The following is a 16,571-nucleotide window of genomic DNA, read 5'->3' on the forward strand; positions in this document are numbered from 1 at the left end:
AAAACATCACTTAGAGTGTCCTTTGATACGGGAGTCAACCTAGTCCATCTCACAAGAGGAACCACAAAAACTTTCTCTACATGGTCAGAGAAACAAGTGTATGAGATAATGGGTATTTTTTGTTTGTTTGTTTTTTAGGTGCATGGTCTGGGAATCTAACCCGGGTCTCCCGCATGGTGGATAATTGCTTTTAAGTAAGCGTAATTTGATAAACATTTTTTACATTAAGAACAAAAAATATTAACTTATTCTTTTCAGTACATCAAGATTCATATGCAAAAGTGAAACGGCCCTTAATTGAGAGCTTAACCAACAGTGAAGTTGATTTGAAAAATACTTCCATAAAGTTTGAAAAGAGTAAATTTGAAAGGTTTAAAATACAATATTATTTCAGCTTACATTTTATTAAAAGCCAGTTTTTAAAACTGTCTTTGAACTCAACTGAAATGTTTAAAATCACTTAAAAATTCAAATCAAGCTTTTCTCTGCACTTAGAAACATACTACTGGCCAACCTGCAATTAAGCAAACCTTCTGTACATGGGATAATTTATCCTGGTTGCTCCACATGGAACGTAAATGTCTCAAAATCTGCATAAACTCTGGGCATTTGAGAATGCTTCTAAAGAAGTTCAACTTCTAAGTGGGGAGAAAAGCTTGGATACGGAATGGTGAACTGTGACCTTAACCTTCAGACCCGAGTCCAGACCTGTCTTTCTCCATATGATAAAATTATTCCTTCTTCTGACATCTTGATTCTTTCTCAAACAAGGAACAGGAGACGAAAGAACAAAAGAGATCGCAAGTGAGCAACACAAAGGTAAAAACTGAAAAAAAGAGCCCAGTCCACACAGCTGGAGGAAGAGGAAAGAGCTAAAAAGATGGCTATATCATATCAGTACCTAATCTCTGAATCCAAACATATTCAGTCACATTTCAAATAATTTTCCAAAATAAAGAAGGGACTTAGCAAGGATAGTCCAAAGATAAGATCAAACCTTGGGTTTCCTGGCTTAGAAGAAGACTTCTAACCATCTCAACAGATAGATGAAATTGGTGTTTGATTCTTAAAAACTCTTTATTCCTGATCTTTTCTTTTAGTCTGTAGGGTGGTTTCAGGATGTTGCCAGTACTTAAGATACTGATAACAGTCTGGGTGATGATGTGGAATTTTTTTTTACTGATGGAGGAATGAAACAACCGTAGGGTTTATGTAGGCACAGCAGCAACTCTGGATATGGATGACGACAACTCTAAGACACCCATTTGCAAACAGTGTTTTGGAAGAGTGCCTCCAATGTACTGCGTTTGGAGGTTCTTTTATTAAAAAACACTTTCTCTCTTCTGTCTTTTCAGCACATAGTAAAGTACCTTGAACCTAGCAAGATTTGTTGAAGTTAATGATGTTTATTTCAACAGCATATAAAATAAGTACCTCCTGTGTGTTCCTCATGAACACATGACTTTATAGGTGCTTCTGCCTCTGATCTCCAAATTAGGCTGGCAGGTGACTGGCCTTTACTAGTTCTATCAAGAATCCCAAGGACATGACGACCAATTGTTTCTTCAACAGCTGCTGTTGTCTTTACAACTTCTAAGAGGATCTTCAGAAGTCTGTTATTAGCTTTCTGTAGTGCATACCTGGATAGATAAAGAACATTTATTAAAATGTTTTAATTTTTTAAAGCAAACACTTTGCTTCTGTCCCACAAAAACATGTACTACAAAATATATGATTTGAAAAATATAGGTATCAAATGATCCTCTCTATTAAATAATATGCACTAGCACCTACAATGAAGTGCTTTTGGTTTCTCATATTTTTTACAATACAATATAAACTGATTTGTTTTCTTTTGAAATTTTTTTTATCAATCAGTGAACAATGACATTAAAAAAAGCTGTATAGCATTTTATTGATTTGAAAGAAGCCAAATAACTATATTTTAGTAGAGTTTCTAGATTAGAAGAAAACTTTAAGGAATTGCAAAATTTAAGTTTTAAGAATTATGGTAGGATACAAGTAGATAAAAGATGCAACTTATCAAACTGGCAAGTTTGATACACTGGTAATATTTCATCATTATTCATAATATCATTTGTGCTTTACCACATACAAAACACACACATATGCTGACATTTAATTTTTTTTTTATGGTCAAGCAATATAATTTTTATTTATTTATTTTTTCAAGCAATACATTTTTAAACTATCATTTAAAAATTCCACCAGAAAAGAAAAAAAGATTTGGTAGTATTTTTACAACTTAATGGTGATGTTCTAGATGACTAAATTAAAAGTAAAAAAGTTGGGTTGGTAGATACCTCTTTATAAAAATGTTTACAGTTAAATTTTATCATATGTCAACACTAGAGAAAATACTATGGGTTATTTTCTATTAAATATGCTCCAACGACAGAAATTTCTCAAGTTGCACAAACCAGGTTCATTTGCGCCAGGAGAAAGAACCTCTTATTTCCATCTAATTAGAATTAATGGGGTGTCTCTCTTTTTGAAAACCCAAGTAATTCATTTCCATTTCTTAAAAATTTGAAACTACTAACCACCTTTGTCTAATACCTCAGCACTTAGAGATACTCACTCTTAACCTTTTAATGCCTATTCTTCTATATTCCCTGCCCATTCTCTCATAAATATACACATTTTAAAACAAAAATGCGATAATTCTGGACAGTGTTTTATAAGCTTCTTTTTTAACTTAACATGTACATCTTTCAACGTCGTGAAATATATTTCTATAAATGGTGATTCAGTAGATTAACCGATTATTCTTCTGAATAACTAAACAACTTTCTCTTACTGACAGTCTAATGCAACAAAGATGTTACAGTCACAAAATTTATATTTAATACATGCAATAAGAGACTTTCGTAGTAAATGTCCTCTGTCTTGAAGTATTTTACTGTCTCAATTTTATCTTGTAGCAGATCAGCAATATTTAGGTTAAAGGATATCTGTTTTCATAAGCACATGACATCTATTTTAAGACAAGTTAACAAATGGAAAGGTTTTCCTTCTGTATTTGTCAAGTGAAAGAGTTCTATTTATATACCTAGATTAAGTTCTCTGCTTACATAAGCAAGGATATTAAAAATAAAACTAAATAATTTAGAGTAAGTCATGGGTTTTATTCCCTTAACTTTTTCTGTAGTTAGTTCAACCCCAAAGCAGGACTAAGAAAATTTGAAAATTATTTCTACTTAAGGAAAATAATTAAAATTAGTAGGCTTATAAAAAGAAATATATATGGTATTTACTTTATCAGCACTCACTAGAAAAATTCCTAAAAATTAAATACTAGATAATTTAAAAAATATACCAATTAGAGATAAATAATATAAAATAAACATATTGTTTATTTTATATTGCCATGGTAACTAATTTTCATACACTGTCTTTCTTGTCTGAATTCCATACTGACTGTGTTCCATACTGATGATCCAATGGGGAAGCCAAAATCTTAGGGGCCAAATTCCTCCATGCAAGCTGAGGAAGGAGGTTAGGAGGACACAAGAGGGTGACAGTCACAGAAATTGGAAAAGGATGAAATTGTTAGTAGATATTAGTTTTAATTAAAAATTAAATAAATTATTTTCATTTGAACAAAACAAAATTTTAAATATTGTGCTTAAAATCCTTAATATTACTGTGGGGTAATGATTCTCATTTAATATTTTATATTTGTATATTAAACTTTACAAATCAAAGTAAAGAGAAGTTTTGTTAACATCAGGTGATTATTTCTCTAAGAAACTGGGATTTGGATGAAAAGTTCTCATTTGTTATGCAGTAAATGGATGAAAGAAGCTAAATATGGAATATTTATATTCAAAGCATTTCTTTCTCAGCATAAAAAAACTAGTAGGTATCTTATACTGAAAGCATATTCAAACAGTGAAAGAATAAACTCACAACTATAACTGTGTTTTTTAGCAAACAAAATGGCACTTAAGAAAAATCAATCAAGAAAGGTTCACTATCCAAATGCCTTAACATTTATTGATATATGTATAAGATCAGTATTTCCAATCCAAAATTACTGTATATACAAAAGACTTTTAAAATTTCTATTTTAATGACCAAAAATTGATAATCCTTTATATACTATAAATATATGGACATGTTTAATACAGAGTACATGATTTTTGAGACTGTATAAATGTACAAGATAAAAATAAGGCCAAATAAAAAATCAGAACATCATTTTAGTTCACTTTCAACTGAAAAAATACATATTTTGCATACCTTTCACTGAACAGAATATCAGCAGGCACATCTTCAGGTTTTCCGTCCAATTCCTTTTCTTCAAAGGTTTGCTCCTCAATTTCCCTTTGGTTTTCATTTCCGTTCTGTTTAAGTTTTTGTAAAGGCAGAGAGGACAAGACAAAAAGAAAACCTGTCATCTTGGAAATAGAATGTCATTCTTCTATATTATTACAGGGCAAAACAAAACCTCTGTTCGGAAAACAGAGAGTGTCTAAAGTAATATTTAACTATATTTTATCATGAGATTAGCATTAGCAAAAGATAAAACACTATAGTGCACAGATGAAAACAATTTTAATAGGTTCAAGCCAATGCATGCTAAAGTGCTACAATAAAGTTTGTTAGGTTGCTCCTTGGTGGAGCAATAGTTGCTGCTATAGCAATGTCAAGTTGAAGTTACCCATGTGGAATGTAAGGCACATGCACTCCACCTACCTTATATGTAAACAATCATAAATAGGTTACGTAAAATACGTCTCACATCAACAACAAAGACAGACAAATCCTATTGCACTGTTGATTCACTGCTCCTAGGTGAGCCACAGTCCATACTACCTGTGTTTGCGTACTGCTGTTGCGCAGCTCACAACACAGCTTCTCTCTTCCAGCTAAAGACAGCTGCTTTAGTGCTTCCAGTTCCTCTAAAAGCACCCTTTCTCTCTCTGAAATCAGGTTTTCATTATCTACTGAGGATCTCTAAATAAGAAAAAAGGTCATGAGAGAATACTGTTTGCGACAGAGGAAAAAGGCAGAAATATCAAGCAGATTTCTTTGAACCCTTTGGGACCAAAGGGTCCTGTTTTACCTATGATCCATAGTCCATCAGAAGGGGTTAAAAGCATATATAAAGTTCAATGCAAAATTTGAAACTTAAAGAAACTGAAGTGTAAATATTCAGGAATTTGGAAGTTCAATTAATATATCTTTTACTGCCAATTTTGCATTGAAAATTCAGAAGTCTGAATTCACAAAATGCAATGAAGAAAAGCAAAATTAATTTTTCCAAATGATGTTTTATTCTGAATTTTTTCTTCTCAATTTTCTTATTTTATATTTTAAATAATATATATTTTAAGAGTACTTATCTTTTAACTTTAGTTTTTAAAACTAAATTCAGTAATTTTTAAAAGAAATTTAACATAAATATATCTTGCTTTTCTGCAATGACTTTGTAAGTATATAATATATAGTAATTGACAAGACTCCAGCTCCCAAATACCAAGGAAGTTTTCAAATTTAGTCAAGAAAAGGAATAAGAATGTTATATAAATTTGCATTTCTAAAATCAAGAAGAGATGTTTCACTGGAGAAAGCTCCAGAAACATACTACTTCAGAAGATTTCCATTCATGATTAAAATGTAGATTAAAGACAGAGAAAGCTAAATCTTGGGAAAACAATGATATCAGCTGCATATAGGAGTACCTTGGCACAAATATTTCAAAATTGCCAAAGTGCTTTTGCCATTAATGGTCAATGGAGTGATTGGAAAAAAACACAATCAACTTGAGACACTTTTTGTGAAAAGGTAATTAAATAAAACTGTAGGAAGACAATGCACTCTAAGGTTGCGTTAAGAGTCCCTAACAAGATCTAAGGCTTTTGTACTGCTGAAGTCTGTTCCTGATATTAAGTATTTGTAGTCTATTCAGATCTGGCAAAATAATACTGAGTTTTTTTAAAGGCTAAATAAAGAATATTCCTATTTTATTGAGGGGGATAAAGGACTGATTACCTGGGCTAATTGTCTATTAAGTCTCCTAATTTCTTCTTGCAGCTGTTCCTGATCTTCTCGTTGTCTCTCCATCTGGCGCATGTGTGCCTGCCTTAACAGCTCTGTTGCCTGTTGATGCTCTTGGTATTGCCGTACAAGTTCCTGCCTCATATCTTCCAACTGCTCTTCATTTAACATTAACTGTCTAGAAGCATCCATGCTTGATATTAAAGTCTCATCATGAATCTAAAATAGTAAAAAAAGAAAAAAAATTCAACCATATGCATTTTATGGAAATCTGTCAGTACCAATAGTTTGAAATGAACATGAAAGCAATTCTGAAGTACCTGATTTTAAAATTTTCATTATTAAACTAAAACATAACTATAAAAATTTTTTTATTTTAATTATTATTCCAAATCAACATGAAGTTAGTCTTTTATTATACATGTTATCTCCAAAAGCAAATAGCTATTTATCAGTTAGTTTAGATGTAATTTAATTCTAAGGAAAAAGAATAAAGATACTCAAGATTTCTGCTACACTTAATGAAGCTATAACTCTGTTATTCCTCTTGACATTTTTAATGTTATATTTTAAAATTATACATATAAAACAATAAATATACATTTTTAAATTAAATATATAAAACGAGAAATTTTACCTATTTATATTATGTAGTGATAATCATGGTATTATGAAAACTGTCTGATAAGAAATGATTTTAATACATTTTATGTGGAAATAAAAGCTTTATATTTCAGTTTTTCATACACACAATAAGTTACCTCCTAACAGGTTTCTTAAGGCACTTAAGAAGATAAACTACATATATGAATCATTCTGCCTTAAACAGTTGGGGTAAATTAAAGATGCTCCTCATTAACACCTCATAAGTTCTGCATTTTATAAACAGAAGTTGACATTTTATTGACTATGCCTTTGAACAAAACACAAGTTATCCTGATCATTAATCAAAACTTTGATTGTAGACAATTTTAGAAGAGATAGGATCTATTACTTTCTGTTAACGGCAGCAATACAATTCAAGTATAGACACAGAATATTCCATTAATGGATAAGTAAAGAATAAGAGAATTAGTATATAGATAGTAAAATGCTTTAAATTGTCTTCTTAAATAGATAATTATTTCCTTGTTATGTTAATGTCATATTTAATTTAGCAAATCTTTTATTCATAGGTACTGCCAAATTTCAGTGCAGTTAATTTTGAGTTGGTTAAAACAAAATTAATGTAGGTATAACTTGCAATGAGATATTATCATGCACACTGGTACTAAACAAACAAGAATATTATGAACCAGACTTGGTTTTTGTTTAATACGAACATTAAGTCACACATTCATTTACCTTACAATTTATAAAACACATTAATGTGAATCATAAGTCAAGGCTGAATTTGATACTTTTCTCCTCTGTTAAGAAACAGATCTGCTAATAATTTTAGAGTAAAGGAGGCTACAATTTTTCATAAGTGTTTTATATTCAAGGTGGCATACTTACAGATTCTCTGATTATAAATGTTTTATCTTTAGAGAACATTTCTTCTGAAATAGTCAGTTCATGATCCTTTGATTCCAGTATATCATCAAGATTATCATCATTTGATAACAGAATTTCCTTTCCATCTTCTCCTAACTCTTTACTAAGAGGCTTAAATTCTTCTTTACATTTCATGTCCATTGCCTCAAAAGTCTGAAAACCAATTTGACTCTGTGATAATTTCATTTTATTTAAAATATGTTGTTCTTCCTGCTGATGCAGAGTATGTGCTTGTTTTGATGATGTCATGTCTACTTTCCCCCCAGATATTCTAGATAGTTCAGTTTGTTGAGCAAACGCTATGCTCATTGACACAATAACCTAAGGAAATAAAACAAACAAAAAAGGATTATATATACAAATACTATCAAGAATTAAAAAAGCAAGCTACCACTCTGATGGGAATTAGAAAAAAGCATGTCCTCAGAGATTTAAACAAAAGGAAATGCTATGAAAAAGTGATACAGAGAAAAAGATTCTCTATGTAGAACGAATCCTATGAGTAATTATTTTTACTGCCTGCCTTTTAAAATAAAAAATAGCTTTTTATTACTAAAAGACTATAAATGTTCAGTAAAGAAATTAGAAAGAAAAGAAATGCCCTTATATTTTCTTCTTTCAAAAAAGTTCACTATTAACACTTCAATACTTTTCTAAATCTTATTCCTCTTCTTCATATACAAATAGACACATATATAAACTTTTTCCTACAATAATGAGATAATATTCTACTACTGCAATCTGCTTTTAGAGATTATAGTAAATATTTTTTTCAAAAATATTTCTATGAGTTTTCAATTTTCAAAGGATTTAAAGTTTCATATAATACATATAAATGTGTTAAAAATATGTTCTATTTTTTATTAGACATTTAGACTGACTCCATTCTTATTAAACAACACTATGATAAATATTTTGTAACTATACCTTTTATTTTCTTACGATGAATTCCCAGAAGTGGAAAGTTTGATTTGTATGATTGGTAAATATGATTATACAATTTAGTCTAATCCAATCTGACTTTTCACTGTAGCTATGATCCCAAATCCCTGCTTACTTAAGTCCTACCTAAGCACAGGTACTTAGAAACTGAGAAGTTCCTAAACTTTTAAGAACTAACTGTACCAATAATTCTATTTCAAGTTCCTTTCCACAGATAATTTGCAATCAGGAAAGCCTGGCTGCCTAGATAAAGCATGTTTGGGGTTAGAAATCTTCAGGCCTACTGAAACTAAGCCTTCTGCTATCAGTTTCCCTGTTGGTCCAGGCTGTATAAATTGGCTTTTGCATTGATTTCCTATCTAGACAGGTTATAGACATGAACCCATCTAAGGTTCTGATCTGCACTTGCTTTCTGCCAGCCTCCTTCCTCCCAGATGCTATGTTCTCTACTTGCTAAATGGAGTCCAGCTTTAGCTTCAATAAAAATACTATTGATGGGAAGCATCGAAGGAGGAGCAGGAGGAAGAGGGTAACGAACTACTGTAAAGAACAGAGAATAGCTCCCACTGTAGATACTGGTGCTCATTCCACACTTGCTCAGTGGGCCCGCCTTGGGATCCAGTTCCTGGCTGGCTGCTCGTGTCAGAAAGGGACACAAAAATCCTCTCTGCCAAGAACAGGGGTGAGCATGGCTGAGCACTGATCACAGCTTATGATTAGCAAATTCAGATCACTGGGTCTGAGCTCTGAGATGCTGTTTCAACCTGCCCAGATAAAGGCAGTGGCAGCCCTTGTTTCAACCACATCCATGACAGTGGGTGATTTAAATACACAATGCTTTCTTAGGGCAGCAGGGAACAGTTTGTTGAAGGGTGCTACCAGCTGGGCAGGCCAGGAAAGCACAGCTTCAGGGTGTCATCAAAGAGGCTTTTGGTATCCTTCCTGATCCCTACCACCAGGGCACTATGGAGCAAGTCCCCTTTGTAGGTCTCTGGCTCTGTTATGGCTGGCAGACACTGACTTGAGAGGATACTCCTGATGGTGACCCTTGACCCAGTATTTGTTGTCCAGGCAAAACAGCTAAATAGGAAAAATATAACAGAGGCAAAACAAAAACAAACAGAACAGATCAAGATTCCCAGAAAAGGAACAGAGGAAAGGAAGCTCTTTCCTGGAGGTGAAACAATTACATAAAGACCGAAAACTTAAAGAGAATCACATATAGAAGGCACGAAGCAGATTAAGAAGAGCTAAAAAATTTCATTAGGCAAGCACAGACTATTTCAAAGGTCTAGAATAAATTGAACCAAGTGGCAAAGAAGAACTTTAACATATAGCCAATCAACAATAAAACCCTAGCAAGAGGGGGAAACTGACATTCAGAGTGAATTCATCAAGATAATCAGATGCCTAGACAGGAACAAAACATTACAAGCCATGCTAAGAAATAGGAAGATAGGACCCAGTCAAGAAAACAAATGAAAATTTACCAAGAGACACAAAAAATTGTAACATTAATCAAAGTTGTTTAAACAAATCTCATAAATCAATTAAAGGAGATGAAGGAAAATAAGGCTAAAGAGATAAAGTAAATTAAGAATGTACTGTGGGAGCATAAAGGAGAATCTGAAAGTACAAAAAGAAACAAAAGGAATCATGGGGATGCAATGTATAATACAAGAGATTAAAAATACTCTAGAGGCATGAACAGACGAAACAAGCAGAAGAAAGAATCAGCAAACTGAAAGACAGGACAACTGAAATCACAGACAAAGAAGAATGAATAGATAAAAGAATGGAGAAAATTAAGTAGGGGCTCAGGGTTCTGAATGACAGCATAAAGTGCACCAACATATGTGTCCTGGGTGTCCCAGAAGGAGAAGAGCAGGGGAAAAAGGCTGAAAGAACATCTGAGGAAATAATGGCAAAAAAATTGCAAACTCTTATAAAAGACATAAATATACATGCCCAAGAAATGCAATATACTCCACAAAGAATAGACATAACTCTGTTACACATACAAATCAGAATGTCAAATACTAAAGCTAAAGAGAGAATTCTGAAAGCAGCAAAAGAAAAGCAATCCATCACATAAAAGTAATGTTTAATAAGACTAAGTGTTGAATTCTCATCAGAAACCATGGAGGTGAGAAGGTAGTGATATGATATATTTAAGATACTAAAGAGAAAAACTGCCAGCCAAGAATTTTTTATCCAGCAAAACTGTCCTTGAAAAATGGGAAAGACTTTACGATATTCACAGATAAACAGAAGCTGAGAAAGTTCGTCAACAATAGGCTTACCCTATAAGAAACAATAAAGGGAGTTTTGCAGGCAGAAAGGAAAAGACAGGAGAAAGAGGCTTGCATAGAGTAAAGAAATGAAGATTATCATTACGGGTAACTAAAAGGGGAAAAAGAGACATCCAAAAAAGGTATGATATATAAAAACCAAATATAATGACTGAAGTAAGTACTACTTTGAAAGTAGTAATATTGAGTGTTCATGGATTAAACTCCCTCAAACAAAAGACATGGATTGGAAGGATAGATAAAAAAGCACAGTCCAACTATATGCTGTTTATAAGAGATTCACCTTAGACTTAAAGACACAAATAGGATGAAAGTGAAAGCCTGGAAAAAAGATATTTCATGTAAACAATACCACAAAAGAGCTGGCTAGGTATACTACTATCAGACAACATAGACTTTAAATGCCAAACTGTTACAAGAGACAAAGAAGGACACTATATATTAATAAAAGGGGCAATTCCCCATGGAAAAATAACAATCATAAATATATATGCACCTAACTATGGTGCCCCAAAATACATGAGGCAAACACCAGCAATAATGATGGGAGAGGAGGCAGGGCAAGATGGCGGCAGAGTAAGGTGTGGAATTTAGTTAGTCCTCCAGAGAAGATAGTAAATAGCCAAGAATGGTACAGAACAACTGCTGGGGGAACATCAGTGACCGAACACACAGCATACACCAGTCTGGACCAGGTGGAATGGCTAAGATCACATGTAGAACTGTAAGACCCCAAACCGCAGAGGCTGGTGCATGGCAGGCTGGTTCCCCGAAGGGAAAGGAAACAGACTTTACTAGCAGCAAAGGCTTAGCTCAACCAAGCTCCAACTGTGGAATTAATTAACAAATTCTAACTACTAAAAGCAGGTCTGGAACACAGATAAACCTGGAATAAGCACTAAAGGGACAATAAGTTTTTGCAGTGACAGAGAGGGGGTGAGGCAAAAAACAAACAAAAGGCTTTTTGAGTTGGACAGTATAAAATATTGGAAAAGGGCTGGACCCCAAGAAAAGGGGGCACATAAAAAATCTGGAGATACACAGAATCATGTACCAAATCAAGCTTCTGAATGACAAACAGGGGAGCCAGGGTCTGGCTCTGAAAAGGCTTCTTTGTTTTTTTTTAAAAATCCTTAAAAAACTCATTAGATAGAACTGGAAGCACTTTCAGGCTCCAGCATGCCCCAGGCAAGGGTGGAACTAAAGCTCCCCTGAGAAATAAAGTAATCAGTCAGGTGAAAGGGGTTAATTCCCTAAAGGGTGTAACTTCCCCAAGAAAAGGGGGCAGACCCAGCTCAAGTGGAATGCCTACCTCAAGGAATTCAGGCCCCAGGGACTGCAAAAAAAAAGCAATCAAAGCCATCCTGCTACCTCACCACTGTCACAACCATGCACTGGCAGGGGGAGTGTTGAAATTAAAGGTACCTCATTACCTTACATGGTAGGGAGCCATTGGTAGACAATGGGCAGACATGCTGGGCAGGACATGAAAAGCACAGAGTCTAGAGGCTCCATAGGAAAGTCTAATAATCTGCTGGGTCTCACACTCAGGGAAAACACATGCTTGCTACTCTTTCCTCCTGAGATGTTGGCCTGTCTGGTCTATGAAAATCTGACTGGGATCTATAATGTCTGAGGAGACCCTTCTCAAAAAAGAAAAGGCTCCATTTGGCAGGGCAAGAAACAGAAAAATAAGAACTGAAAATTCTGGTCAGTTAAACAGAACCTATGCTAGCTGTCTAGAATAAGTTGAACTGAATGTCAAAGAACAGGTAGGGATCAAAGCCAACTGGCAAGAAAACCCCACATAAAAGAATGAAAAAAACCCTCCAGAATAAATAAATTAAGGAAATCAAATGCCCAGACATCAGCAAAAAAAAAAAAAAAAAAAAACAAGTCATACTAGGAAAACTGAAGATACAGCCCAGTCAGAGGAACAAATCAACACTTTGAATGAGACACAGGAGTTGAAACAACTAATTCAGGATGTTCAAACTCATCAAAATCAACGAGTTGAGGGAGGATATAAAGAAGACATTGGGGTTAACAAAAAGAACTCTGAAATCTGAAAAAACAAATCACAGAACTTATGGGAATGAAAGCCACAAAAGAAAACACACACACACAAAAAAACCCAACAACAATGGACACCTACAACAACAGATTTGAGGAGGCAAAAGAGAGGATGATTGAACTAGAGGACTGGATATGTGAAATTTAACACACCAAATACAAGGGGAAAGAATGGAAAAATATGAGCAGTGTCTTAGGGAATTGAAAGACAACATGAAGTGCACAAGTATATGTGTTGTGGGTGTCTCAGAAGGAGAAGGGAAGGGAGAAGGGACAGAAAGACTACTGGACAAAAGTATCACTGAAAATTTCCCATCTTGTACGAAAGGCCTAAAATTATAGATCCAAGAAGTACAGCATACCCCAAACAGAATAGATCCAAATAGAATTACTCCAAGACACTTACTAATCCAGATTGTCAAATGTCAAAGACAAAGAGAGTATTTTTAAAAGTAACAAGCGAAAGGCAATCTGTCACACACAAGGGAAGCTCAATAAGATCATGTGTGGGTTTCCCAGCAGAAACCATGGAAGCAAGAAAGCAGTGATGTGATATATTTAAGATTCTGAAAGAGAAAAACTGCCAACCAAGAATTCTATACCCAGCAAAACTGTCCTTCAAAAATGAGGGGGAGATTAAAATACTTTCAACAGTCACTGAGAGAATTTGTGACTAAGAGATCAACTCTGCAAGAAATGTTAAAAGGAGCACTACAGGCAGAAAGGAAAAGGCAGGAGAGAGGAATACAATGAAATGAAGATGAATAGCAGCCAGAGAACTGGAAAACTGTAAATATATGGATGTTAAACAACAAACTCTTAGACAATCAGTGGGACAAAGAAGAAATTGAAAGAGAAATCAGTAAATAATCTTGAGATGAATGAAAATGAGAATACAACATATCAAAACTTATGGGATGAAGTGAAAGCCTGCAGACAGGAAATTTATAGACCTAAATACTTATGTTAAAAAAGAACTAAAATCAAAGACCTAACTGCATAACCTGGAGGAACTAGAAAAAGAACAGCATTCTAATCTCTAAGCAAGTATAAGTTAAGAAATAACAAAGATTAGAGTAGAAATAAATAACTGAGAATTAAAAAAACAGAGAATTAACAAAACCAAAAAATTCTTTGAGAAGAACAGTAAAATAAAAAGAACCCTATCTAGAAGGATAAGGAAAAAGAGAGGAAGATGCAAATAAATATAATCAGAAATGAGAAGGGGGACATTACTACTGATGCCACAAAAATAGAATCATCAGAGGATACTATGAACAACTATATGCAAAAAATAAGACAACTTAGATGAAATGGACAAATTCCTAAAAATACATTAGCAACCCACTCTACAAAAAACAGAAGACCTCAACAGAACAATTACAAATAAAAGAAATTAAATCAATCATCAAAAACTTCTGAAAAAGGAAAGGCCCAGGACAGATGGCTTCACAGGTGAATTCCACCAATGATTCTAAGAATAATTAATTTCATCAATCATGCTCAAACTTTTCCAAAAAACTGAAAAGGAAGCACTACCCAATTCATTCTATGAGGCCAACATCAACCTAAAAAAGCAGACAGTACAAGAAAAGAAAATTATAGACCAATCTCTCTTGTGAATACAGAAACAAAAATATTTAACAAAATACTTGCAAAATGAATCCAATACCACATTAAAAGAATTATATGCCATGAGCAGGTGGGTTTTATCCCAGGCACACAAGGGCGGTTCAAAACAAGAAAGTCAATTAATGCAATACATCTTACAAGCAATCTGAAGAGGAAAAATTATGTGATCATTTTGATTCACACAGGAAAGGCATTTGACAAACTCCAGCATCCTTTCTTTTGTTAAACCACTTAGAAAAACAGGAATAGAAAAAAACTTTCTCAACACAATAAAAGGCATATATGAAAAACCCACAGTTAACAATGTACTCAATGGTGAAAGAATGAAACCTCTCCCTCTAAGATAAGAACAAGACAAGGATGCCCACTCTTACCAATGTTATTCAACACTGTACGAGACATTCTAGTCAGAGTAGTTAGGCAAGAAAAATAAATAAAAGGCATCCAAATTGGACCAGGAGAAGTAAAACATTCACTATTTGCAGATGACAGGATCCTTTACACTGGAAGACCTGAAAAGTCTACAACAAAACTACGAGAGTTAATAAATGCATTCAGCAAAGTTGCAGGATACAAGATTAACAAGTAAAAATCGGTAGTGTTGCTATACACTAGTAATGAGAAATCTGAGGAGGAAATCAAGGGAAAAAACTCATTTCAGCAATGTTTTGTAGTTTTCACTGAATGAAAACGAAGAATCTAGTAACTAAAAGAATCAAATATCAAGAAATAAATTTAACTGAGGATGTGAAGGACTTGTACACAGAAAACTACAAAAAACAAAAAAAAACCTGCTAAAAGAAGTCAAAGAAGACTTAAATAAATGGAAGGATATTCCACGTTCATGGCTTGGAAGAATAAATATTGTTAAGATGTTAATTCTACTCAAATTGATTTACAGATTAAGCATAATCCCAACCAAAGGTAAAACATCCACTTTGAAGAAATAGAATTAATTTCTTAGAAATTAGCAGAATCAATTTCTTAGAAATAGTCAATTATTACATTTATTCAGAAAGGTAAGGGGCCCCAAATAATCAAAACATCTTGAGAAAGAAGAACAGGGTTGGAAGTCTCACACAACCTGACTTTAAAGAACAGCACAAAGCTACAGTGGTCAAAACAGCATGGAGTTCAGATACAGACCTCCACATATATGTCAACCAATTTTTAAAAAACATTCTTTTATTGTGAAATATAACATATAAACCAAAAAGCAATAAATTTCAAAGTACATTTTAACATTTAGTTATAGAGCAGACTTCAAAGTTTGGTATAGATTAATGGTTCCACAATTTTAGGTTTTTTCTTCTAACTGCTCCAAGACAGTGGAGACTAAAGAGAAATATCAATATAATGATTCAGTAATCATATTCATTGGCTAAACCCTAACTTCTCTGTCATAACTTCTCTTCTTTTGATCCTTCTCTCAATCTTTAGGGGGTAGCTGAGTTATGCCCATTCTAACTTTTTTCTTGTTTAAAAGGGGTGTCAACAATGTGGGATAGGGGATGGAACTGGCTGATGTTCTTTGAGAGACTGGCACCTCTGGGTTTAGGACTTACATGGCCAAGGACGCATCTGAAGGTTTTAGGTTTCTGAAAAGTAAACTTAGTATGTGCAACTTATGTAGGATCTCAGATAGAGCCCTGGTGTTCTTTAGGGTTAACAGTAATGCTAGTTGGGGTTTGGCAAACCTTGGCAATTTAGCAATATCTAGCTGAAGCTTGCATAAAAGTAGCCTCCAAAATAGCCTCTTCAACGCCATATGAACTCTTTCAGTCATTGATACCTTATTTTGTTACATTTCTGTTCCCCATTTTAGTCAAAAAGGTATTGTTAATCTCTCGGTGCCAGGGCCAGGCTCATCCCTGGGAGTCATATTCCACACTGCCAAGGAGACTCACAGCCCTGGAAATCATGTACCAGGTAGAGGGGAGGGTAATGAATTTCCTTGTACAGTTGGGCAGGCGTGGAGGTGGGGGTAGAGAGAGAGATTCTCTGGAAGTAACTCTTGGGAGTAATTAAAGGTACATTTAACTTCGCTGC

The 16,571-nt window shown here is 34.0% G+C and overlaps 1 protein-coding gene across 17 annotated transcripts in view; it reads right to left on the bottom strand.

Moving 5' to 3' along the window:
• The window catches only part of AKAP9 (A-kinase anchoring protein 9), a 206,743-nt gene that overhangs the window by 89,397 nt on the left and 100,775 nt on the right, over positions 1 to 16,571 (bottom strand). For 13 of the 17 annotated variants that reach the window (XM_077164310.1, XM_077116955.1, XM_077140571.1 and 10 more), the window contains exons 17-22: positions 7,525 to 7,884; positions 6,022 to 6,246; positions 4,843 to 4,983; positions 4,267 to 4,370; positions 3,412 to 3,507; positions 1,435 to 1,640 (exon numbers count right to left, since the gene is read on the bottom strand). In XM_077164310.1, the coding sequence (XP_077020425.1) occupies positions 1,435 to 1,640; positions 3,412 to 3,507; positions 4,267 to 4,370; positions 4,843 to 4,983; positions 6,022 to 6,246; positions 7,525 to 7,884 (1,132 nt within the window). The remainder of the gene's footprint in view (positions 1 to 1,434; positions 1,641 to 3,411; positions 3,508 to 4,266; positions 4,371 to 4,842; positions 4,984 to 6,021; positions 6,247 to 7,524; positions 7,885 to 16,571) is intronic. The other 4 variants (XM_077123075.1, XM_077146910.1, XM_077128881.1 and 1 more) reach the window with 2 other exon arrangements.

The sequence above is a fragment of the Tamandua tetradactyla genome, chromosome 1 (assembly GCF_023851605.1).
Source record: "Tamandua tetradactyla isolate mTamTet1 chromosome 1, mTamTet1.pri, whole genome shotgun sequence".
Taxonomy (NCBI): Eukaryota; Metazoa; Chordata; class Mammalia; order Pilosa; family Myrmecophagidae; genus Tamandua; species Tamandua tetradactyla.